Source organism: Lithobates pipiens, unplaced genomic scaffold (assembly GCF_037356315.1).
Source record: "Lithobates pipiens isolate NorthernLeopardFrog02 unplaced genomic scaffold, aLitPip1_a1.2 Scaffold_19, whole genome shotgun sequence".
NCBI lineage: Eukaryota > Metazoa > Chordata > Amphibia > Anura > Ranidae > Lithobates > Lithobates pipiens.
The window spans coordinates 467,669,140-467,696,331 of record NW_027507764.1 but is presented as its reverse complement, the minus strand read 5'-3'; the positions used below and the strand labels follow the sequence as shown (position 1 = coordinate 467,696,331).

At 40.9% G+C, this 27,192-nt stretch overlaps 1 protein-coding gene and 1 long non-coding RNA gene across 3 annotated transcripts in view; one reads left to right on the top strand and one right to left on the bottom strand.

The window, feature by feature from the left end:
* SLCO5A1 (solute carrier organic anion transporter family member 5A1) overlaps nucleotides 1-27,192 on the top strand; it is a 153,696-nt gene that overhangs the window by 60,338 nt on the left and 66,166 nt on the right. For both annotated transcript variants that reach the window (XM_077492846.1, XM_077492847.1), the window contains exons 3-4: nucleotides 19,472-19,604; nucleotides 22,589-22,815. In XM_077492846.1, the coding sequence (XP_077348972.1) occupies nucleotides 19,472-19,604; nucleotides 22,589-22,815 (360 nt within the window). The remainder of the gene's footprint in view (nucleotides 1-19,471; nucleotides 19,605-22,588; nucleotides 22,816-27,192) is intronic.
* On the bottom strand, nucleotides 16,271-17,427 carry LOC143997291 (uncharacterized). Its single transcript, XR_013277669.1, has 4 exons — nucleotides 17,329-17,427; nucleotides 17,094-17,238; nucleotides 16,606-16,716; nucleotides 16,271-16,444 (listed from the first exon to the last, which is right to left on the bottom strand). It is a non-coding gene; the product is annotated as an uncharacterized LOC143997291 (long non-coding RNA).

The window sequence follows — 27,192 nt, the reverse complement described above, 5'->3', positions numbered from 1 at the left end:
TAACGGCCTCTCAGAGTTAAACAACTGCCCTGAAGCCGTTAATCGGCAATGGGCGGTTGTTAAGTGGTTAAGTGATTAAACTTCCCTCATTTACAGACCAAAGTTCGTTCCCTTGATCTAAAAGGGTGAGAGAGGCTGGTCTAAGCGATGATGTCATAAACTTGGCAGGCCACCTGTTTTTTTTTTTAAGACAGCTGTCAGCTATGAGCAGAGAACTCTGCAAAGAATCAGGAAAATGCTTTGTTAAGATCGCGAGGGGGGAAAGAATCGCAATCTTATTCTTTAACGATTAATCGTGAAGCTCTAACTGCTGGCTATGGTAGGCAATTCATATCTACATGCACATATCAGTCACCACCACGGGTGGATCCAACATGTCTCTTTTGGGCAGTTCTGTAGGTTAAAGTGCACCTGTACTAATGTGGAGGATGATGTGGAACAGGGTGGTTTCTTGAAGAAAAAGTTCAAAAGAAGTGCTGTAATAATACCTTAATAGATGAGGCCTTTGAAAAATAAAAGGATCGGTATAGAGCTAACAAATCTGAGGGCTCTATTAAATCAACAAATACATCTAAATTGGAGTAGAATCGTGAACATTTCTGTACCAGATATAATAACAAAGCTTTGCTAACCAACAAGTCCTTGTGAAAAATTGGAATACAATATACTGAATTAGGACCCTGTCCTAGCCACTTGTCTGTTAGATAGCCCCAGCCCCTTGTAAAGTCAAATCTTCTGCTAGTGAACATAGCGCCAAAAGTTGGGTTCTTTCTTTGACCAAAAGGCTGGTTACAAGTGTGGCATGAAAAACTGTGAAGCCTGTGAATTTTATGTGGCATTGCAATGATGTATCATGGGCTGATGGAACTAAATATACTATGAAACAGTTCATTAACTGCGGCACACAATATGTTGTATATTGGCTTATTTTCAGGACAAGGATAATGCCCTGTACACACGACCGGGCTTTCTGGCAGAAAAGGTCAGACTGAATCATTCTGTCGGACATTCAGATTGTGTGTGGGCTTCATCTGACTTTTTCTTTCTAAAATTCTGAAGGACCTAGAAATAGAACATGTTTCAAATCTTTCCGCTGGAACCGGTTCCTATCGAGAAAACCGCTCGTCTGTATGCTGTTCCGGTGGACCAAAAACGATGCAAGGGCAGCTATTGGCTATTGAACTTCCTTTTTCTAGTCCTGTTGTATGTCATTGCGTTCTAAATGATTGGACTTTGGTGTGATCGTGTGTAGGCAAGTCCGTTTTGGCGGAACTCTGTCAGAACTCCATCGAAAAGTTCCTCGGAGTTCAGTCTTATGAGAAGTCCGCTCCTGTGTACGTGGCATTAGGGATATTCCCCCTTCTTCACGCTCCAATTTTTTCTTTGAAGGGAGTAGGGCAATATTCTGTCCTTTGTCACTTTTTTGAGATGCATATGCACGACCTGGCTGGAGTCAAACTGTTTGGCATTGAAGCCATTGTTGGTGATTCTGATATTGGTAGGAGACATCAAAGAGTATGCAAAAGAGAGAGGATATACTATCTGGGTAGTTTGTCCCTATTAGGCCTAAACAAGGACCTTAAAGTCCATTCTGTCATGTAATTCTGTAGTCCATGAAGGTATTCCAGGTATGCTTCCAGTAGTAAGAATTTCTCCCTTCCAACCTGTCAACTAGTTTGTCATCTTTGTCATAAACCAGCAAAAAGAAGATAAAGGCGCAACATTTCACACTCTATTGCCATTGACTAATTTATGTCAGGGGGACAGAATTGTGATCTCGAAAGTTTGTAGATTTGAAATGCTAAAGATGCTGGTTATTATGGCATTTGTTGCTTCAGATCAACGACTAGAATGAAAATGAGTTGACTCGTTAGGGACTTTAAACCCATGAAGAAACATGCAAAATTCGACATCTTGCTGTCACATGACATATCCAATTAAGCATGGTGTAAGTTAGCCATTTATCCTTGATTTTTGATGTGTTGATTGTGGCCTATTTTTTTAATGTACCACATAAAACATCTGACACAAATTTTAATTTTTCTAGTATTACAAGGGTTTCTGGTAATATGGCTTTTTTTAGCTAGAGATGTATAGTTGTAACCCTAGATAACCTCAATCCAACAAATGAGCTTTCAGACCGGACCAATTTGCTGGTCAAAGACCAGACCACTTTTTGCGATTCGGCACTGCGTCGCTTTAACTGACAATTGCGCGGTCATGCGACGTGGCTCCCAAACAAAATTGACGTCCTTTTTTTCCCACAAATAGAGCTTTCTTTTGGTGGTATTTGATCACCCCTGCGGTTTTTATTTTTTGCGCTATAAACAAAAATAGAGCGACAATTTTGAAAAAAACGCATTATTTTTTACTTTTTGTTATAATAAATATCCCCCAAAAATATATAAAAAAAACATTTTTTTCCCTCAGTTTAGGCCGATACGTATTCTTCTACATATTTTTGGTAAAAAAAATCGCAATAAGCGATTATTGATTGGTTTGCGCAAAAGTTATAGCGTTTACGAAATAGGGATAGTTTTATAGCATTTTTACTAGTAATGGCGGCGATCAGCGATTTTTATTGTGACTGCGACATTGTGGGGGACCCATCGGACATTTTTGACACATTTTTGGGACCATTGTCATTTATACAGTAATCACTGCTATACAAATGCAGTGATTCCTGTGTAAATGACACTGGCAGTGAAGGGGTTAACCAGTGGGTGGCAGTGTAGGGGTTAAGTGTTCCTAGGGGTGTGTTACTAACTGTGGGGGGGTTGGGCTTTCATTTAGTGAACACTGATCTCTGCTCCAATCACATGGAGCAGAGATCAGCGTCACTAGTTGCTAGGCAGAATGAAGAAATGCTGTTTACAACGGCATTTCTTAATTTGGCCGCTCCGTGAGAGGATCGCGGGTATGCCCGCGGCGATCGAGTCCACGGGTCCCGCGACCGGACTCACGGGGGTCCCGACCAGCGCGGGAGCGCGCCGCCACCGGCGCGCTCCCGATGGCAGGGCGGCAAATTTAAAGGACGTACATGTACGCCCATTTGCCTGCCCGTGCCATTCTGTCGACGTACATCGTCGTGCGCTGGTCGGCAAGTGGTTAAAGAATGATTTCACATGAATGTTAATCCTAGACAAGGTTTACATTGCTGCAATATGATTTCGATCCAACTTTCCATGCCATTATGTAGTGCAGGGGTGCTCAACCTGTGGCTCTCCAGCTGTTGAGGAACTACAAGTCCCATGAGGCATTGCAAGGCTGACAGTTACACAAGCATGACTCCCGAAAGCAGAAGCATGATGGGACTTGTAGTTCTGCAACAGCTGGAGAGCCACAGGTTGAGCACCCCTGATGTAGTGCAACGTTGATAAGGCTTGTATATTCTGTAGGGTCAAAATTGCTCTGGAATCGCACCAAAGTACTACAGGACCTTTTCCCGAATCGATTTGTGCTGCGTCGCATTGATGTGAACAGACACCATTGAAAACAGTGTGATTTCCCTTGTCATGCGTTCTGTGCGACTAAAGTTATATTTGAAATCACACTGGTGTGTACCAGGCTTAGGCATCTCAGTCTAGCCTACTTCTGTCGCGGGTACAAATGATACACCTTTTCAGCTACTGATGAGATGAAATACCCTGCTTAAAATAACACAGATTCTTTATCTTAAGGATTCATTTAGGTATGCGGTTGGGGGGCAGCAAAAATGCATGGTTAAACCGCGTTTCTCCCACCCTCCAACTGCCCCCCAACCAATCTGCAATAGGCAGTGGATGGGGGTGTTTACATGCCGCAGGCGCAATGTTTCGTTTACCTGAAATGTAGCGATTGGTGGGCAGCAAGCCCGCTGAACACTACACCCCAAAGCAAGTGGGCAAATGTGTTTTAGGTGCGTTTGTCAGCAAAAACGGGGTCAAATCAGGCAGTGAGGAGGCCTCACATCACTTTCTTACCGCCTGCCAGTAGCCTCTAGAGCGCAATCCGAATGCAGGGTGGACTTCAGAGGAAAGGGAAATTCCAGCAAAACGCTGTCACATCTTTAAAGTACTGTATATCTAAAGCATTTTTTTTTTGCTTTTAATGCAGAAGTTAAAACAAACTTCTGGCGTGGTTTTATTCTGTTTTAAAGGCTTTTTTTAATTAAAGGTTTCTGAAGTTCAATTCATGGAAACTCCTGACATGTTTTTGTTTGCTGTGCCCCATTGGGGGGGGGGGGGGGATTCTCCAAAATACGGGAAATCTTCTGTCAAGGCGGTTGTCACCAAACAATGATCACCTTTTGGAAGATCGATTCCTGACTCAGAATTTCAGATTTTTTCCTTACTTTCAGTCCTCGAGGGTGAATCCTTCCCAATATAGACACAAACAATAGTAAATACCGGAGCAGGGTCATCCTATTCTATCAACTAAAAAAAAATTATCTGAATAAATTGGTCTTGCATCCACTTTACTAAAAACACACACTGGTTAAAAGTAACCCACTCTCTTCCTGGTCAGAGGGTCTGGTACCCAGATTAGGCTATTCAGTGGTATTTTAAGGAAGTGGTAATGAGTTTTCTAAATGGTGCTAATTACAGCTTATGAAGATTTTTCTATGTTCTGGAAAAAATTCTTTAGGCTCCAAGCAAACTAGCGTTTTTTTAAGCTCCTAGAAGCTGTTATTAGCATTTTTTTCTGCTCCTAGAAGCTAAATAGTATTATCCTATGTGTTCATGCGCACTACTTTGGGCTATTAGCATTTTTCAAGCTTTAGCGTCTAGGAGAAGAAAAAAAAATTATTTTGTAGAGTTTCTTAGGCTCCATGCACACTGGCATAACCACGTCAGCCCCAGAAAGATTTGCCCCCTTATTGACCCGACCATTTTTTGTGATACAGCACTACGTCGCTTTAAATGACAATTGCGCGGCTGTGCGATGTTGTACCCAAATAAAATTGTCTTTTTTCCTGCCACAAATAGAGCTTTCTTTTGGTGGTATTTGATCACTTCTGCGGTTTTTATTTTTTTGTGCTATAAACAAAAAAGAGCGTAAATTTAGAAAAAAAGCAATATAAGCGTATATTGATTGGTTTGTGCAAATGTTATAGCTTCTACAAAATAGTGGATATACTTATGCCATTTTTATTTTTATTATTATTATTTTTTACTAGTAATGGCAGCGATCTGAGTTTTCTTTTATTGGGATTGCGGCAGACAGATCAGACACTTTTGACACATTTTTGGGACCTACAGCGATCAGTGCTGAAAACAGCCACTGTATAAATGTCAATGGCAGGGAAGGGGTTAACACTAGGGGTCGATCAAGGTGCTAAATGTGTGTCCTAAAGAGTGATTCTAACTGTCGAGGGGGGCTGGGACTGCTTGAAGCAGGAGACATATTGCTGTTCATACTTAGTATGAACAACAGGTGTGTCTCCTCACCTCTGGAAGAACGGAGATCTGTCTGTTTACATTGGCAGATCTCCATTCTGTGTTTATCAGGAGTGATCGCAGGTGCCCGGCGAACATCACGGCCGCTGGGTATGTGCATTGGCTCCGTTGTCATGCGCGCACACCCCCTAGTGGTCTTAAAGAGCCTGACGTATACCTATGGCGATTTGCCTAGGCGAGCCAACCTGCCACAGTATAACTGCGGCGGCTGGTCATCTAGCGGTTATAAAATGTTGCTTACTTGCTTCTACAGGAGTTTTGTGTTCTGCCTGTAGAAGCAGCTCAATGTTATCCTATGTGTTCATGCACATTAGAACGGCATATTTTGAGTTTAACAGTTAGAGGCAGAAAAAAAAACCTTCTCGTTCACGTTTGTGATTGGGGCTTGGAGGCAGAAAAAAACGAAAACTCTCCTAAACTCGTCTAAACTTTGTACAAAAAATGCTCTATACAAGTGTTTTTTACTCCTGAGAGAACAGACTTTTTTTTAAGCCCAGTGTGTCTGGAACCTAATGCCGTGTACACATGAGCAGAATGTCCGACAGAAAAAGTCAGACGGGAGCTTTTCATCATATATTCCTACTGTGTGTATGCTCCATCAGACTTTTTACATCTAAAATTCTGACGGACCTAGAAATGGAACATGTTCTAAATATTTCCGATGGAACCAATTCCTATCGGGAAAACAACTCGTCTGTATGCTGTTCCGACTGAACAAAAACGACGCATGCTCTGAAGCAAGTACGAGACGGAAGCTATTGGCTACTGGCTATTGAACTTCCTTTTTCTAGTCCCGTCGTAGGTGTTGTACGTCACCATCCTGGAATGATCGTGTGTACGCAAGACAGCTTGAGTGGAATTCTGTCGGAAAAACCAGTCGTGTGTACAGGGCATTAGAGAGTTTTTCCAGCAGAAAAAAAATGCTGAATGCTCCTAACTGCTTCTAAAAGCTACTAACATGCTACTAACAGCTTTTGTGGGGGTTTTTTTTTTTTCATGTACTGCAAAAATGCTTATAAAATGGTAATGCCCCTAACTGCTCCAAAGCTATTAGGCTACTATTAGACGCTAGAACAAACATGCTATTATCAGCATTTTTCACACAGCATTTTTTCTAGCTTTTTTTGAGCTTATGAAAAACAATAGTGTGAATGGAGCCTTAGCCCTTGTACACACGGTCGGAGATTCAGTCGGAATCTTTCCTATCAGACCGTTTTGTCGGATATTCCGACTGTGTGTGGTCTGCATCGGACTGTTTCAGTCGGAATATCCGACGGACCAACTTTCCCAACTTGCCGGTAAAATTTTCCGACAAAATGCTCCGATTGGACATACCCTGATCATGTGTAGCCTACTCCGACGGACAAAGTGCCACGCATGCTCAGATCAAATTCCTAGACCAAAGCTATTGGCTACTAGCCTGAACGTAGTCCCGTCGTAATGAAATAACGTCATCACGTTATGTACAATCGGATTTTCCGACAACTTGGTCCGATCGTGTGTATGCAACATCACTTCCGGACCTCTTCCGGAATTAATCCGTCAGAATAACTTTGGTTGTCGGAATCTCCGATCGTGTGTACAAGGGCTTAGACCTGGTAGATCTTTTCTCTTCAGCAAACAGCATTAACAATGCTGCTTAATTTTTTTTTTAGGTTATACGAAACCATGATAGAAATAAATGGTTGATGTCGCCTGCCTTGATTACTTGGCCCCCTCTGTGTTGGTATAGATAAAGTATATATGTGGTATAGAAACTTTGCCAATTTGAAATGAAGGCGAAATGACTAGGGAATGCTAACAGACAAAAGCATTAGTAGAAATAAAGCTGAAGTAGAGGCATATTGATTATTGCTGTAGGTGAAATTCCTTTCTGCTCTAATAGATACTGTGCTATAAAGATGACACATTTGTTTCTGTTGAAGAGGTGTATATACCATAGGAGACCATTAAACCATGCACCATGAAGCGCTAAATTCAAAAAGAATGAGGCTGCATGCACACTGAAGCTCATAAATGGGCATTTTTGTGAGTTTGGGCGTTAATTTTAACTGCCCATAAACCCCCCTCTATGTTATCCTATGTGTCCATACACACATGGATGTTTTTAGATGTTTATCAGCAGAGGAGTATATGGGCTGTTTTCTAAACACCATAAAATCATGTTCATGAGTTGTTTTTCTGACCACAAAAAAATGCTAAATGCTGATAAACGTCAATAAATTCTCAAATGCACCAGCATTTTTTTAACGTTTTTAATCCATTGAAAAAAAAATGCCGAAAAACGCTAATAAACGCTATTGCAAAAACTTTAAAAAACGTTGAAAGACTCACTACAAAGCTACTGGCATTTTTATAAGGTTATTTTAACGTCCAGTGTGCATGGAGCCTGATAATGGACATATTTTCTCATATATCCAAAAATGGACGTATTTTCCCACTAACATCTAAAAATAATAAATAAAAAACATATTTGGCTTTGAAAATAATACTTTGTATTTGATGAATTGCCATGGGCACTGCACTTTTGCAGTTTTAGTGAATAAGCCCATTATCTCTTTTAGGATTCCTACGAAAAATAAGTGGTTGATTCCTATGTGTAGGAGAAGCAGCTCTTCAAGGTCACACAATGGAAATCTCTCAGTTCAGATGCCTGTGGGTACAGATGCCAACTTTTTGCAGACCAGCTAAATGGTTCAGTAGATACGTATGAATCAGCAATGTTCTAGGAAGAAGTGTACTTTTGCTACAAACTGAAAAAAGCAGGTCACACTTTATTAAAATGTTTTGTAATGTTTAGGATTGACTTTTGTAATATCTAGTAAATTTTTTAAAATTCTTATTAAATCACTGTGGTAGTCAAATATGAAGACATCAGTATAGATAAGTTCTGCTAGGACATAAATGACTAAAGGAGGACATATACCTAAAGAGATTGTCATTTATTTTTTCTTTTAAGTAACATTATACAGTATTTACCTGCTCTGTGCAATATCTATCCTCTTCTGGGGTCTCCCACCAGTGCTCCTGGCTCCTCCTCTTCTTGGTGTGCCACCACCATAGGAAGCTGCTTCCTTTTGTAGCACAGCAGAAAACTCGATCATGAGCCACGCTGCCAGCATCCACAGACACAGGCAGCGTAGCTCGGCCCCACCCCGTACTCCTTCATCTCTGGATTTGACTGACAGCAGAGGGAGCCAATGGCATTCAGGGAATGTATTAAAGCTGGAGTCCGCTGGGAGTTCCGCCTCTACTGTACAGGTACCTCCACCCCCCTCCCCCCTCCCCCCTGAAAGGTGCCAATTGTGGTGCCGGAGGGGGGGAGGATTCCAATGAGCGGAAGGTCCACTTTAGGGTGGACCTCCGCTTTAAGGTATAAATTGTTTAGGCTTTAGAACCGCTTTAAAAAAATCTGTAAAATCTATGTAATATGATGGTCTATCTATTTTGTATTCATTTTTGGAAGTCTCTAGTACAACTTAAAGGGCCATACACTGATTTTTTTTTTTTTTTTTAATACAAATTAACTAATCTACTACTGTGGCTATTGCATTTTCGCAGATATCTGATTGAATACACAGGCTTCTTTGACAAAATTCCACTCATAAGCAATGCGTGGGAGCTGTTATTGTTGACCTTCTAAAAATATTAGTTGCCTGGCTATGTCTGGCTTCCATGCTTTAAAAGCTTGCCTCCCGGGCAGTTTTGAAATTTTTTCACATACATGTTAAAATCTGTATTTTTTTGCTAGAGAGAATATATTTTTAAAATATTTTTTGTATACTTTTTTTATTTAACTTTATTGCTATCACAAGGCATGAACACGCCTTTTGTGATTGCTTTGGGCAGTAACATAATACTCCTTCTTTTTTTTTCAAAGCAGCTGATCAAACACAGATCTTTTTGATCAGCTGCTTCACAGTTAGGAGAAAGACAGCTCTGAAATTAGAATTGACAAAATCCTCATCACTTTTGGCTTCATTGATTGCAGAGGAGATGGAGGAACAGATGTCCTAGGTCCCAGGTGGAATGGGCAAGCCAGAGAATGGCGGCGAGCAGTGGCAGTGGGAGAGGGGAAAGTCTCGCCAGCCATGTAAAAGTGATCACGCAGTTGTCCAGCTTCCCACATCATTTTTATAGGAAAGCGTTAAAAAAAACGGTACCAGTTGCAGCCATGATCCTGCTATAACTGCTTACTGCCCAGGACATTTATATATATATATACGCTGGGCAGCAAGCAAGCAATATCACATAGCTGGAACAAGCACATTGTAATGCACATTGCACATTGTATTGTCAGAATACCTTCTCTATTCACTTTATCCAGGTCACTGACTCAAAAAGCATCAAATCCAATGCTATAATATGACAGTCATGGAACGAGCATCCTCAAAAGCATTGTTCAGAAAAGATAGCCTATATAATTCTTTCATGATGGGTGCACTTTAACCACTTCCTACCCAAGGTATGTCCTATGACGTCCTTGACTTTGTTCGGGTATATCTGAATGATGCCTGCAGTTACAGGCATCATTCAGATATCGTCTTTTTCAGCCATTGATTCCCTACACCACAAGAAGGATCATAGCAGCTGTTCCACCATTTGATCGTTCTTACGGGTGGCAAGAGGGGATGACCCCCCCCCCCTCCCTCCGCCCTCCGGTGCTTCTACTGCTTCTATCGGTGAGTTGGAGAACGGATCCGCCGATCTTTACCATAGAGATTTCCGGCAGACCAGATGGTCGCCGGAGTCTCTATGATTGTTCGGAGGTCGGGCGCGGTGTCACACCCGGCCTCTGCATTCAAACAAATGGGAAGCCGAGATTGTTTATTTTATTTTTTTTGATTTCAGGATCCCCAGGCTAGAGGTGAGATGTGGGGTCTTATTGACCCCATATCTCACTGTAAATAAGACCAATTATGCCATATTCCTATTACAAGGGATGTTTACATTCCTTGTAATAGGAATAAAAGTGATACATTTTTTTTTTTTAAAGTGTCAAACAAAAAAAAAGTAAAATAAACAATAGAAAAATAATAATTGTAAAGCGCCCCTGTCCCCGTGTGCTCGCACGCAGAATCGAACGCATACGCAAGTCCCACCCACATATGAAAACAGTGTTCAAACCACACATGTGAGGTATGTGCTCAAACCACACATGCAACTCAAAACATGTAACCAGTAAAGAATTTTAAAGCGTCGCAAATGGGGATTTTTAAGTACCAAAGTTTGGCGCCATTCCACGAGTGTGTGCAATTTTGAAGCGTGACACGTTAGTTATCTATTTACTCGGCGTAACGTCATCTTTCACATTATGCAAAAAAATTGGGCTAACTATAATGCTTTTTTTATTTATTTATTTCTAAAACATGAAAAAAAAAAAGTGTTTGAAAAATTGCTGCGCAAATACCGTGCCAGATAAAAAGTTGCAACGACTGCCAGTCTTTTCTAAATAAATAAACATATATAATGTTTGGGGGTTCTATGTAATTTTCGAGCAAAAGAAAAAAAATGATGAATTTTACAGAGAAATGTCAGAATTGGCCTGGATGGCAAGTGGAAACATACACAAGAATATGCATATACTGAAATATTTACATAATTGGATCATTCCAATATATAATATAGATTTTTTTTTTTTTTTTTTTTGGTGAGGGGTGATTGAAAAGGTAAGAAAATGGATAAAGAGAAATGATAATGGGGTGTAAAGCTGTAGAAATTACAATACACATGCTGTGATTAAATGGCAGACCCTTTAAAATGTTTTTTCCTTAACTACCTCTAGGCACTATAAATAAAATGGAGGTTGATTTACACAGTTTAAATATAACTTTTCTTTTGAGTATGATTTATTCAGTTATTTTCGGCAGTAACAAATCCACAGCAGTTTCCTAGACTACGCTACATGATTGTTACTTTTTATAGCAAAGCTACAGAAAGGATTACTGTAACACTGAGTACAGTGCTCTGTTTTTAGTACTTAAACAAATAATTATAACACCAAACATTTTTATTAAAATTTATGTCGGTATGATTATTATGCCATCTTTAGTATCTGTAGTTATTCTCTACATGACCACACATATAGTAACTTGGAAATGATTGGAAAAAAAAAAAAAAAACTACAGATTGTGAGTGGAATTTAATTTCAGGTTCCTTTTCCCCCATGTCAAGGACTTATACCATGTTCTAGATTCCCCAACTCAGATATTGGACCCTGCTTCCTAGCTTGCCTGGTGGATTGCAGCATAGGGTATGGAGGGGTCTGTAATTTTTCAAGGCTTTTGAAAGTTGATAGCTGTATTTAGAAGAGAAAGAGTTTTATTCTTTGTGGGGAGATCTGTTGTGTTTTATGTAAAATCCCTCTTACCCACATAATGCGTGCTTTCCTATCTGTCCTAGAATTTGCTTCCTTAACCAATCTTTGAAATACCCCCACCATTATTTTTCTTGCGTGAAAATCAATTGCTCTTTAATATAACTAATTTACATCATACTTTCCCATATTGACGGCTGCCTTTACACGCACATTCATTTTAATGGCATCCCAGTCTTAGTCCGTAGGGTTCAATATTGAGTTGGCCGACCCTTTGCAGCTATAACAGCTTCAACTCTTCTGGGAAGGCTGTCCACAAAGTTTAGGAATCTGTCTATGGGAATGTTTGATCATTCTTCCAGAAGCACGTTTGTGAGGTCAGGCACTGATGTGGAAGAAAAATACACACAAAAGAAAAAACTAGCAGTTGCGCTGCTCAACAGTTTAGTATAGCCCTCCAGCTGGCTATTGGTGATTATTAGACAAGTCAAAGGGTCCTGTTGCTCTCTATGGATCCTCTGGGTGGCAGAAACACGTCTAGACAAAACACAAAATGAGAGAGTGCAAAGCCACCCTAGGGTAACTTGGCTTTAATATTGTAAAAGTTAAAAACACCACAATGATCAAACTCACATTGTGTGAAGATAGATACAGCATAAGGATTCCACTGTAGTCACATTCCTATAATCACCTCTGGATCCCGACAGGGGAAGGGGGAGCCATGGACGTTCAACCTAGCTGCCCGGATCCTGGCAGCACATCCAAGGCTATACACCACCACACACACATGCAGATCCTAATTCGCATGAGCCCAGTCCAGCCGACACTGCTCTTCGAGGACACATGAACCCACATGAGCAGGATAGAGGGGGGAAGAGAGTGAGGACATCACACAGTTCTCATGACAACACGTTCCTGAGGCATGGTCCCCTTCCTCAGGTCATGCCCACTAACTCGCTGGTAACTTACCGGTTTATAGGGGAAGAGAGATGCACTCACTGTGACATCTCCCCTGTCTCGGATCTTTGAGGCTCTTGGACCAGGCGCATGCGCATTAGAATCTGCATGTTAAGCGTGGTAGTGACCAAAATCCGGGCAGCTAGGTTGAAGGTCCATGGCTCCCCCTTACCCTGTCAGGATTTGAGGTGGTTATATAAATGCGGCCACAGTTGAATCCTTATGCTGTATCTGAGTATAACAAGCATGCTATTCTGCATATACAGAAAGCTTTTAATGTTGTGAGTTTAGTAACACTTTAAGTCTTATCTTTATATGGGCTTGTGTAGATGAGCTACAGTCTCAGAAGTAATTGTTAGTTTTCAGGTGCCTCTACAATAGCTTGTAGTTGAATTGATTTGAATTTGCATTTCAGTTGCCTAAGGAGTTGCTCCAAGCTGCTTCAAGTTGAGTTTGCATTCATACTGACTTGTATGTTGAAGAAAACCACTCATTTGAAAAAACATTATGCACACGAACCACAATGCCATGTGCATGAACCCCGTAAACATTCCAAATAACATCATATCTCAGTGGTTGGAGAATAGTAGCCGAACCATATAATTGCAGTTCCTCAAGAAAGAATCAAAGAGTTGGTGTGGAGAAGGAGGTGACCTGTCATTGTTATCTAAATTGGGTTTGAGCTTTGAATTAGCCTGGGAACCTCCTTTAAGTAATACTGGATGTATTTTCAATATCAGAAACTCCATATCATCTGATATAGAAAGTGGTTAAAAATTTCCGGTAAAATAATAAAAACCCTCAGTACCCCTGTCTGAACAGGCTCAATGGGGTTGTTATACTAAAGACAACTAGACTGTTAGCTTTGGAAATGCAGTTTCATGCTGCAAGGGACTTTGCCCCAAAGCTTGGTGAATAAGTGAAGTTCTGTTGACTTCCATCACCCAACCATGTGCAAGATATAATAGATATATATTTTACATGTGATTGGGTATTCTTCGCAAAGTGAAACTTCACCATATCCACTAAGCTTTGGGGAATATTCTCTTGCAGAGTACAACTTCACTTGCATATTTGCCTTTAGTAAATAAACCCCAAAGAACTGCACTTTATTACATAACATCAAAAGAATACACACAGTATGTAATCTAAAGAAATGGGAAGACCAAAGAAATGTTTCATTATAAAGCATACTTATTAAAAATACCCATACATTTGTTCACAATAGTTAAAACCATGGTTAGAAATCCACCCAGTCCCTCAATGTGGTGCAGATGTGTAATATAGAGTAACGTTAAGGCCTCATGTACACTACAGCTCCTGAACTTGAGTTTAAGAGCTTTTGGCATTAGTTTAGCACAGCTCCTAAACTCAACTCCATAAAAGCCTACGTGTCCGTGTACTCAAAGGCTTTTTAGAAGAGTTTAGGAGCTACTGCAGTTAGGTGAGGTTCAACCTACCTTAACTGCCCTCTCCTGAACGTGGAAGAATCGCATTCAGCATAGGAACGTTTTGACCACCGGCTGCAAAACACGGCAAAATCGAGATGGGATTTTTGCTGCGTTTTGCATTTTCCCATGGCCGGTGGTCAAAGTAGTTTAAGTGTACATGAAGCCTTAGATAGCACAAACATAAAACATAGGTTTACACATTCAAATTCCAATATACAGTACATGTATATTTTCCAAGCTCAGTCTATGGATAAAAAGTCTCACGTAAATTGCTTCATCGAGTTAGCCCTGGTTCACACCAGTGCGGCTTTGAAATCAATGCGTTTTTAAAGCGGCAGATCAGTGCGATGTGGACCCCCAATTTCAATGCGACTTGCGATTTAATTTAAGAGAAGTCAATGCAAGTCACAATGAAATCACAAAAAAGTAATGAAGGAACCTTTTTAAAAGCCGCTGCAACTTGCGTCACAATGATTTGCAACTCTTTTGCATAAGTTCCATTGTTGGCAATTGGTGTGACTTGTCATGCAATTTTAAACTGTCAAATCACATGACAAATCTCACGGGTGTGAACCAGGGCTAAAGAAACATTGTCTAATAGCTCTAAATGAACCATATGTGAAATCCCACAGATGCTTCAAAGGCTCCAGTTCCACTAATCACAAAGGAAAATAAATACAGATAGTGTGTCAATATATTCAGCACAAGTAGCTCAAATAAAATTGCACTTGAGGATACCAAATGCAAATAGAGTTGTACACGAGAGCAATAATACTGAATCTGTGTGTGTAAACAGAAATGGAAGCAATTGATAGACGTACTTTAGTAGAAGAGATGGAAGTGCATGTAACCTTGACCGAACGGGGAAAGCACAAGTGGCTTTACATAGCAGCACGGCACCAGCCCACATTTCCAGTAGCATGCTATTACAGGAACATAAGCAATGTTAGAGACCATAATGAGCCTGCAGCTGTGTTCTCGTACAGGATAATCACAACTATGGATGTTTCTTCTGCTGCCAGTTAGATCTCCTCTTTGACTGTACAGAACTATAACATAGCAACATGGGTTCTGAAATAAACAACCGCACATCACTGCGCCATTGAACACAATGCGGCACTGAAGCTGTAGATATCTATTACTACTGACCTTGCACTATCAAAGCTGTCTTTTTATCCTGTCCTTTATATACCACTCTGAACTTCCTGTTATAACAGCCATTGTTTAGGATTAAAAGAGAAGTATAGCCAAAACTTGTTTGGCTATACTCTACTTCTCTTCTGGGTCACCGGAGTCTGATCTTGTGACCTTGAATCAGCTGATAGTGGGTTAAGGCCCACTGTTAGCTGACATCCCTGAGCTGGTTCAGGCTCTGGAGGAATCCCGACAATAATGGTGGTATCCACCCAGATGCCTGACCAGAATCTGGCACAGCCTCTCAGTGCACCGCTGTGAACCTAAGCCAGGCGCTCCCACCCCCTCCACAGCCCGGCACTTCAGTGAGGACTGGAGGCCAAAGCACAGAGCCAATGATTGACAGTCACTGCTCTCTGCTCAGTAAAGATTGAGAATTGAGGTCATGTGATCACTCATTTCTTGGCCTTAGAGCTAGCAGGACACAGCTGCGACATTGGATTGATCAGGATAAACATCCCAAATAAATAAGTTGTTTATACACAATAGAATAATGAATTATCATATAGTAATCCAATCATAATTTATGCTTCCGTTAAAGTGGTTTTATGCCTTGAGAAAAAAAAAAAACTGTAAGGCAAAGGCATAATGAGGTAGTGTGTACCTTAGAATTAAGTGCCCACACCGCCTCCCTGTCACTGCTGAGGGACCTGACATGTTCCCTCTGCGTTTCTTCTGGGTTTGCGGCTTCGGTGCTGTGAGTGCCCGGTGCCACGATGATGTCACTACCGCACATGCGTGGGAGTCCCCGTTCCGGCAAAGTCTGGCAGCATCCGCCAGACCTTCAGAGCGAATGCACCGCTGATGTCAGAGGCTGCATACAAGCTGAATATCTCAATAAATTTTTTTGGAAAGACCAAACCAGGGAAATGGGACATTAATGGTGCACTACTCAAAAAGAAGAATTATATATATAAAAGTTTATAAATGTTTTATTATAACAATCTCATAAAAGCAAGGAAGCAACCTATATAATCATACAAAAATGTTTTATACAACTTGCGGTCCAAAAAGAGGTATGGTTGAGGTAGTTGTAATTGATTTATCCCGACATGTTTCGCTTATTGCTTCATCAGAGGATATGCCAACTACCAAAATAACAGAATCAAACAATAGAAAAGAAAAAACATAGATTAAGTTTACAATGTCCAATTCTTTAAACAATTTACATAATTTTGTACATATAATCAACATATATATTATTGACAAAAGGCATGAGTAAGGCTCAAAAATGGAAAGGTATGCTCACCCCCACTTCACCACCCCATTCACCGCCAAAAGGATCTTCCAGATGATATAAAAGATGCAGGGCAGCAAGCCCGACAGCCAAGTGATATAGCAAGGAGGGCACAGACAGCGACTAATCGGGACAGATTGATAGAAAGAAATATATATTTTTGTAATTTTAAATATTTTATGAGGGGCAATTATTTTAGCGTTTTAATTATGTTACAAAATAAATTCTAAGTATACCCTATCCCAATTCCATTTTATTTATCATTAACCATATAGGCATACACAATGGAGAAGAAAGAAATACCTCTCCAAATATTCATTATAATAATATCAGTTAGTCATAAACCTATTATACTTTTTAAAGCAGATGTTGTTTTTTGAGACATTAGCTAATCTTATAATAATATCAACTTATTCTATCATATCCAACAATCATTTTGATTTAATCATTATGCTTTTTGTGTACAAAAGGAACAGATTTATTCTAATTCGTCAACTTACATAATCAAAGAGGAAGTAGGGATTCCTTTTTACGATCCACAAATTTATTGTTAGACCAACAAGAGTATCCAGAAGCCCCTTCAAAGTAAACTGAGCTACAAGGGATAGCGCACCCAACAAGCTTCACAGCCTGTTCACAGGGTATCTAAAATATAAAGAGAAAATATATTGTAAATCAGCTAATACTTAGAAAGAAGGATTCCAAGGAATACATCGTTCAGGAGTTTATACTGACCGTTTTAAAGCATGAGCTCCCTCCTAGCACGGCTCCTCCACAACTGAGCCGGGTATAGTCGTGTCCCAATATATAAAGCCGCTGTCCATCGAGCCGGCGTCTGACGTCACCGGCTCGATGCGGACGTCTAAAGCGGCAATGCGCATGCGCGAGGGGAAAAGATAGAACGGGAAACTACATTTCCCATAATGCAACGGTGTAATCACCGGCATTTAATGTCACGCTGAAAGAGAACAGCGAACACACGGCGAGTGCGGCATTCAAAACAACATGCTCGCACTGCCCTTTGATGTCAAACTCCCCAGACTAATACGCAGGCATTGCCGCTAACACACGGACATCTCGCTCGGAGGGACATTATCAAACCGAGCTAAGATGTCCTTGGGCGTCCGTATGCTCCTCCCTAATGCCACAGTGACACAGGCCGCAGGCTAGCGCCAATGCATCTGGGATAAAGATTCTATGCGATTCTCCAAAAGGGGGAATCACATGGTAAATAGGCGGCGATGGGGGGAATATAGGAAGGAGGGAAAAAGAAAGAACACCCCCATATGTCAATGGATCCGATCACGATCAGTCTGGTCCATGATAGCGATCGGATCCATTGACATATGGGGGTGTTCTTTCTTTTTCTTGGAGGAGCCGTGCTAGGAGGGAGCTCATGCTTTAAAACGGTCAGTATAAACTCCTGAACGATGTATTCCTTGGAATCCTTCTTTCTAAGTATTAGCTGATTTACAATATATTTTCTCTTTATATTTTAGACACCCTGTGAACAGGCTGTGAAGCTTGTTGGGTGCGCTATCCCTTGTAGCTTAGTTTACTTTGAAGGGGCTTCTGGATACTCTTGTTGGTCTAACAATAAATTTGTGGATCGTAAAAAGGAATCCCTACTTCCTCTTTGATTATGTAAGTTGACGAATTAGAATAAATCTGTTCCTTTTGTACACAAAAAGCATAATGATTAAATCAAAATGATTGTTGGATATGATAGAATAAGTTGATATTATTATAAGATTAGCTAATGTCTCAAAAAAACAACATCTGCTTTAAAAAGTATAATAGGTTTATGACTAACTGATATTATTATAATGAATATTTGGAGAGGTATTTCTTTCTTCTCCATTGTGTATGCCTATATGGTTAATGATAAATAAAATGGAATTGGGATAGGGTATACTTAGAATTTATTTTGTAATATAATTAAAACGCTAAAATAATTGCCCCTCATAAAATATTTAAAATTACAAAAATATATATTTCTTTCTATCAATCTGTCCCGATTAGTCGCTGTCTGTGCCCTCCTTGCTATATCACTTGGCTGTCAGGCTTGCTGCCCTGCATCTTTTATCTCATCTGGAAGATCCTTTTGGTGGTGAATGGGGTGGTGAAGTGGGGGTGAGCATACCTTTCCATTTTTGAGCCTTACTCATGCCTTTTGTCAATAATATATATGTTGATTATATGTACAAAATTATGTAAATTGTTTAAAGAATTGGACATTGTAAACTTAATCTATGTTTTTTCTTTTCTATTGTTTGATTCTGTTATTTTGGTAGTTGGCATATCCTCTGATGAAGCAATAAGCGAAACATGTCGGGATAAATCTATTACAACTACCTCAACCATACCTCTTTTTGGACCGCAAGTTGTATACAACATTTTTGTATGATTATATAGGTTGCTTCCTTGCTTTTATGAGATTGTTATAATAAAACATTTATAAACTTTTATATATATATATAATTCTTCTTTTTGAGTATTGCACCATTAATGTCCCATTTCCCTGGTTTGGTCTTTCCCAAAAAATTTATTGAGATTTCTAATAGGGATGAGGTGCCATGCAATGGGGTGTTGATGGAGGTCTGAATCAAGTTCTTTTTTTAAGCTGAATATCTCTTTTACCTACAAGTAAGGTTTATTTTAGGCTTACTTGTAGGTAAAAATGTGCAAGAGGAAGATACAACTGGTTTAAGTATGCAAATTACTGATTTATTCTATTTGGAAATCTCTTGGGTGTCCCTTGTGCTTTCTTTATCTTCACTGTTTTGTCACCTGTTGTTTAGTGAGAGCTGTGCGTTTAAATTATCGTGGGTTTTCTTTTTTACTGCTAACACTTTTTTTAATCCTTTGCTTTCCACAGCAATCATGTACGTCATGGGTGCGCTTGGTCCGGCTGCGGGTTATTTGTTAGGAGGCGTTCTTATTGGATTTTATGTTGATCCCCGAACCATTGTTAACATTGAACAGAGTGACCCCCGATTCATCGGTAACTGGTAAGATCACATGACTTAAAACAATGTACCGTGTATCAGTGATGTAAATACTGTGGGGGTTATTTACCAAAACTAGAGTGCAAAATCTGGTGCAACTCTGCATGGAAATCAGCCTCCAGGTTTTAACGCCAAAGCTTAAAGTGTTTGTTAACGCAAAAAAAAAATCCTATCCTGGTCCCTAAAGCAGATTAAATAGCACAGTGCTTATGCTGTGTAATCTGCCCCACTCTAAAGACCTCCCTGAACCTGCCACTTCCTGTATGCCCTCTCTATACTGACCACGAAAATCAGGGCTGCTGATCCCTGAACACCGTGGTCAGAGTGCGTAACTCCGTCATACGTATCTGTCCTCTCTGTTTTCTCTCCCCCTCACCCCCTCCTCCCTCTCTGTCTCCCCTCAGCCCCATTTCCCCTGCCACTATTATAGAAAAAAAACTACATTTGGCACTGCTAGCCCCTCTATTAGAGCCTGGCATACCACACTGTGTAGATCATTTTAAAAAATGAGCAGTGTAAATACCGATTTTCAGCTGCCTTCAGGCGGGTCACGTGACTTACAGCCACTTTACAGCTATGAGACAGAGCTTCTGCGGGAGGAGACAAACGGCCACGTGATCTCCCTGGCTGATGTCAGAGGGAGATCACAGCTCCTCCCACAGAAGCAATCCATCGGAGCTGGAAAGTGGACGCGAGTCATGTGACTGCCCTGAAGACAGCTGAAAATCAGTATTTACACGTTACTCTTTTTGTAAATGACATACATAGTGTGCTATGCCAGGCTCTAATAGAGAGCCTGGCATAGACTTATATAAATGGGTTCACAAATACTTTAATTGAAAAAGCTGATGTTAGAAGCTGATTGGCTATCATGCACAGCTTCATCACATTCTGAGTGCACCAGTTTTAGAAAATCTCCCACTTTGTTATGATTAATGTGGATGATTGGTGTTCCAGTACAGCAAAAACCAAAGACATGATGCAGGCATCAACCTAATTCTGCTTTTAAAAATCTGTGGACAACAATCAAACAGTCTGTTGGCTTTGGACCCTCCAGAACATATCATCTTCAGTAAAGTTATACCTTGCAGCAAATTTTTCTCTTTGTTCTACGCTGTCAACGTATGCATGGCCCAGTTCTTAATGCCCATGTGCATGGATTTCTGTGTTGGGCATGGAAATAAAATGTACACACAACTGGTTTTCCTGTCGAATAAACTCTGAAGGTTTTCCCGACGGAATTCCGCAGAAACTGTGCTGCGCACACACGATCACACCAAAGTCCGACCATCAAGAACGCGGTGACGTACAACACGTACAACGGGACTAGAAAAAGGAAGTTCAATAGCCAGTAGCCAATAGCTTCCGTCTCATACTTGCTTCCGAACATGCATCGGTTTTAGTAGGTCGGAACAGCATACAGACAAGCGGTTTTCCCGATAGGAATTGGTTCTGTCGGAAATATTTTATTTCTAGGTCTGTCAGAATTTTCGATGTAAAAAGTCTGATCACGATCGGAATATACGATGAAAAGCTCCCACCGGACTTTTTCTGTCGGACATTCTGCTTGTGTATACGGGGCATTACAGTACATTCTAAACAACAACAGCAGGCTAATATATGTGGAATGTGCAGGTCAACAGAGTTCCTTAGGACATGCAGAGAGATCTGGATGAGCCAGAACGGGTTATAAATGGTATCACCATTGTCTGTTCCTTAGGACTTGCAGAGTAGTCATTAGTATTACTAATTTGCTGTATTACATAATGCAATACCTTGTGGACAAATATATTTATTTTATGCATACAGTGCACTCATAAAATATTCAAACCAATTCACTTTTTTCAATTTTGTTATGTTGCAGCCTGATATTACAGTTTTTTAAAATTCTTTCTTTTTTTAAATAATTTACACTCATACCATAATGACAAAGTGAAAACTTAGGTATAATGCTGATTTGATAAGTGCGCATTGCTTATTACAATATTGATTTTAAAATAAAGGTCTAGCTATCCTTCACTAGATAAAAGCACCCATCCCTATTATAATGGCTTAAACTGAGCAAAACTTGATCCTTAACAAAGCAAAAAAGGCATTAAGACATTGAATTACAAAAGAAGAGTAATGTGTGTTGTATGCACATAATAAATATACAGTGCATTCATAAAGGATTCAGACCCCCTTTGCATTTTCCAATTTTGTTATATTACACATGTATAATAATAATATTGTTGCAGCCTGATACTGCAGTTGTTTAAATTCATTTTTTTTCTCATTAATCTACACTTAGTACCCCATAATGACAAAGTGAAAACAGACTTTTAGAAATGTCTGTTATTGCATTAAAGAAAAAACGAAAATATCGCATGTACTTAACCTCTTAGCGCCGGCGGCTCCCAGGTTTATGATGCCAGGAGGCGGGGCTTAAGATCACGTGGCCACCCTGATTGTAAAACTGATCGGGAGCTTTGGTTAGGCAATGGTAACTGCTGAGAGAGCACAGCACTGGTGTATTGGCAGCAATTCACGCAAATATGCTGCTCCTCGGCGCTAAGGACTAGGCGCAGAGAGGTCGCGTATTTGCGTGCGGCCGGCACCAAGGGGTTAAGTATTCAGACCCTTTACCAGTACTTTGTGGAAGCACCTTTGGTAGCAATTACAGCCTCAAGTTTTTTTTGGGTATGACGCAACAGGCTTTACACCACTTGGATTGGGGGATTTTCAGCCATTCTTCTTTGGATGATGAAAGTCAGCAGAGCTTTCCCTCATTTACTAAACTTTGAAGTAATTGCACTTGCAGAGTATACAGCCTATTTACCTTTAGTAAATCAAAATCATTGTATGCTTATGGAAACATATGCAGTCTGACATACAATAGATGTGACATTCTTTAGATGTTAGGTCATCTGACCCATATTAGCGTTGCATGCTGATTCTCATATCGTTTCATTGGCACATATTATCTCCCACCTCCTTCCTTCTTGCAGGTGGAGTGGATTCCTGTTGTGTGCAATGGCAATGCTACTGGTTATCTTCCCAATGTTTTCCTTCCCCAAAAAACTTCCACCCCGACAGAAGAAGAAAAAAAAGAAAAAGAAAAGTAATTCATATGACGTGTCCAGTGATGATGATGTGATGAAGGAGAAATCCAGCAACAAAGTAAAAATGGACACTGGTGTTGGCCCATCTATTGGATTTGGCAAGAATTTTAGAGGTAAAGACTGAGTCATAGCTGCAGCTTTGCAGACAATCTGCTGTATTAGGTTGTACTCCTAATAGTTACTGACCAACATACATACCCTTTCTTTATAGCCCAAAACAAATACATAAATACGATAATTACAGTAAAGGTCAAATAATAATATATTAGGATTTTAAGGATGTCAAAGTGGTCAATGGAACATAGACACCAATAAAAACAGTGACAAAGGGTCTTCCCATTCTATCCAAAACTGGAAAGAAACATTCTGGCTGTAAATCTACTTTAAGTAGTGCAGAGATACTTAGAAGTCAGAGAATGGTGACTGACAAAGAGGTAGACAATGGGGTAAACATTATAATTGGTTCTTCCATTGGTGAAAAATGTTTTATTGTTTGGTATTATCACATGCACCGTGCATTGAAAAAGTATTCATACCCCTTGAAATTTTCCACATTTTGTCATGTTACAACCAAAAACTTAAATGTATTTTATTGGGATTTTATGTGATAGACCTGCACAAAATGGCACATAATTGTGAAGTGGAAGAAAAATGATGAATGGTTTTCAAAATATTTTACAAATAACTATCTGAAAAGTGTGGCGTGCATTTGTATCCAATCCCCCTGAGTCAATACTTTGTAGAACCACCTTTCACTGCAATTACATCTACAAGTCTTTTTGGAGATGTCTCTACAATTTTATGTGCTTTAACCTTCCTAGTGGTAATCCCGAGTCTGGCTCGGGTTGGGATTTTAATTACAGGAGCGGTAACCCCGAGCCAGACTCGGGATCGGATCGCTCGATGCAGGGGAGGACACAGGGAGAGTTACTTACCTTGTCCCCTGGATCCAGCGATGTCCTCCGCGCTGTGTGATCGAGCTGTCCTCCGCTCGATTCACAGTGCCGAATGCCGCCGAGCTCCGTTCCCTGCGACGTTACGACGCACGGGAGCGGAGAACGGCGGCAAATTCAAAAAAGTAAAAACACACAAAACACACACAGTACTGTAATCTTACAGATTACAGTGCTGTATTAAAAAATACACCCCCCTTTGTCCCTAGTGGTCTGTGCAGTGCCCTGCATGCACTTTTATATTATAAATACTGTTTTTTCTGCCTGGAATTTGGAGATTGTCCATAGCAACCAAAACATGTCCCTTTTTCAGTTTTTTTTGGATTTGATTACATTATTGAATAATTTTTATTATTCTTTATTATATTATAAACTTTATCATACCCGGGATGTCTGCTAGACTCTGGTTTGAAGAGATTTCAGAGCGTTATTCCTAAGAATTACAGGACTACAAAATAAAAGCCAGATTTCCATGCAAAATAATTGTACCGCTTTCAGCACCTTATTCCAGACTGAATCATACCGCCAGGGAGGTTAAGCTAAACCCTTCCATTGTAGCTCTGGCTGTATGTTTAGTGTTGTTGTCCTGCTGGAAGGTGAACCTCAGCCCCAGTCTCAATTCTTTTTCAGACTCTAATGCCATGTACACACGACCGGTTTTCACGTCGGAATAAACTCTGAAGGTTTTTCCAATGGAGTTCCTCTGATACTGTCTTGCGTACACATGATCACACCAAAGTCCGATCGTTAAGAACGTGGTGACGTACAACACATATGACAGGACTAGAAAAAGGAAGTTTTCAGTAGCCAATAGCCTCCGTCTCGTACTTGCTTCAGAGCATGCGTCGTTTTTGGTCCGCCGGAACAGCATACATACGAGCGGTTTTCCCGATAGGAATTGGTTCCATCGGAAATATATAAAACATGTTCTATTTCTAGGTCTGTCATAATATTCATAGAAAAAAGTCAGATGAGGCATACACACGATCGAAATATACAATGAAAAGCTTCCGTCTGACTTTTTCTGTCAGACATTCCGCTCGTATTTACGCGGCATAATAGGCTTTCTTCTAAGATTGTGCTGTATTTGGCTCCATCCATCTTCCCATCTACTCAGAACCCTGTCCCTGCTGAAGAAAAGCATCCCCACAATGATACTGCCACCACCATGTTTCACGGTGGGGATGGTGTGTTCAGAGTGATGTGCAGTGTTAGCTTTCTGCTACACAAAGCACTTTTCTTTCAGGCCAAAAAGTAACATTTTGGTCTCATCTGACCAGAGCTCCTTCTTCAACATGTTTGCTGTGTCCCCACATGGCTTTTTGCAAACAGAACTTCTAATGGCTTTTGTTTAACAATGACTTTCTTCTTGCCACTCTTCCATAAAGGCGATATCTGTGGCGTGCACCACTAATAGTTGTCCTGTGGACATATTCTCCCACCTGAGATGTGGATCCCTGCAGTTCCTCCAGAGTTACCATGGGCTTCTTGGCTGCTTCTCTGATTATTGCTTTCTTTGCCTGGCTGGTCAGTTTAGGTGGACAGCCATGTCTTTGTAGGTTTGCAGTTGTGCCATAATCTTTCCATTTTCAGATGATGGATTGAACAGTGCTCTATGAGATGTTCAAAGCTTGGGATATTTTTTTATAACCTAACACTGCTTTAACCACTTCCCGCCTGGCCTATAGCAGAATGACAGCTGGGCGGTGGTTCAGTTATCCTGACTGGACATCATATGATGTCTTTCAAGACAATAGCCGGTGAGCAGCACGGCGATCGGTGGTGCGACATGTCAGTCTGACACACCACAACACCAATCTCGGTTAAGAGCCTCTGACGGAGGCTCTTTACCACGTGATCAGCCATGTCCTATCACAGCTGATCACAGTGTAAACAGGAAAAGCCACGTATTGGCTTTTCCCCACTCACGTCTGACAGACGTGAGTAAAGGAGAGCCGATCGGCGGCTCTTCTGGCAGGGGGGAACTGCGCTGAATGATTATCAGTGCAGCCACCCCAAGGATGAGCACACTGGACCACCAGGGATGCCACCATGACCATCAGGAATGCCCACAATGGATGGCCACCAGGTATCCCACCCTGGACCAGGGATGACAGTCAGTTCCCAGACAGATGCCAATCAGTGCCCATCAGCAATACCTGCCAGTGCCATCAGTGATGCCTATCAGTGCCATCTCTGTGTCCATCAGTGCCACCCATAAGTGCCCATCAGTGCAGCCTTTCAGTGCCCATTACAGGCACCTACCAGTGCCACCTATGAGTGCCCATCAGTGCTGCCTATCAATGCCCATCAGTGCCACCTATCAGTGCCGAAAAGTGCTGCCTATCATTGGCCATCATCAGTGCCACCTTATCAGTGCCACCTATCAGTGCCCATCATCAGTGCCCATCAGTGCCACCTCATCCGCGCCACCTCATAAGTGCCACCTTATCAGTGCCCATCAGTGCAGCCTCATCAGCACCCATCAGTGAAGGAGAAAACATACTTATTTACAAAATTATATAACAAACAAAGAAAAACGTTTTTTTTTTTTCTCAAAATGTTTGGTCTTTTTTTATTTGTTTAGCAAAAAAAAACAAAAAAACGCAGAGGTGACCAAATACCACCAAAAGAGAGCTCTGTTTGTGGGAACAAAATGATAAACATTTTGTTTGGGTACAGTGTAGCATGACCGCGCAATTTTTATTTAAATAGTGACAGCACTGAAAGCAACAAATTGGCTTGGGCAGGAAGGATGGAATTGGTAGCCATTTCCCACGCGGCCTATAGCAGAATGACAGCCGGGCTGTGGTTGCCTTATCCTGACTGGGCGTTGTATGACGTCCAGCAGGAAAAGCCACAATCGCGTGCCCGAGGTGGTGTGCAGTGTGGCAATCAAAGGTGCTATGTGTCACTCTGACACACCGCAATTCAGATCTAGGTAAAGAGCCTCTGATGTAGGCTCTTTACCATGTGATCAGCTGTGGCCAATCACAGCTGATCACAGCATGCAATCAGGAAGTGGCAGTAAACGGCTTTTCTTGGTTCACGCTAACAGGAAAGCCGATCTTGGCTCTCCTGTCAGAGGGGGAGTCTGAGCTGATAATCAGCGCATTGATTATCAGCTCAGTCCCATCAGAGGTGCCACCACAGCTGTCATTCAGTGCCCACCACAGTGCCAGTAAGTGCCCATCAAAGTGCCAATTAGTGCCCATTAGTAACGCCTGTCAGTGCCCTTGTCAGATGCCAATCAGTGCCCATGTAAATGCCAATCAGTATCTCATCATCAGTTTTGCCTATCAGTGCCATTTATTAATGCCCATCAGTGCCACCTATCAGTGCCCATCAGTGCCACCTATCAGTGCCCATCAGCGCTGCATATCAGTGCTGCCTAAAAATACCCATCAATTCTACATATTAGTGCCCCTCATCATTGCCCATCAGTGCCACCTTATCAGTGTCAGCTCATAAGTGCCCACTAGTGAAGTATAAAACACAATTTTATTACAGTAACAAAGAAAAACTTTTATTTTTTTC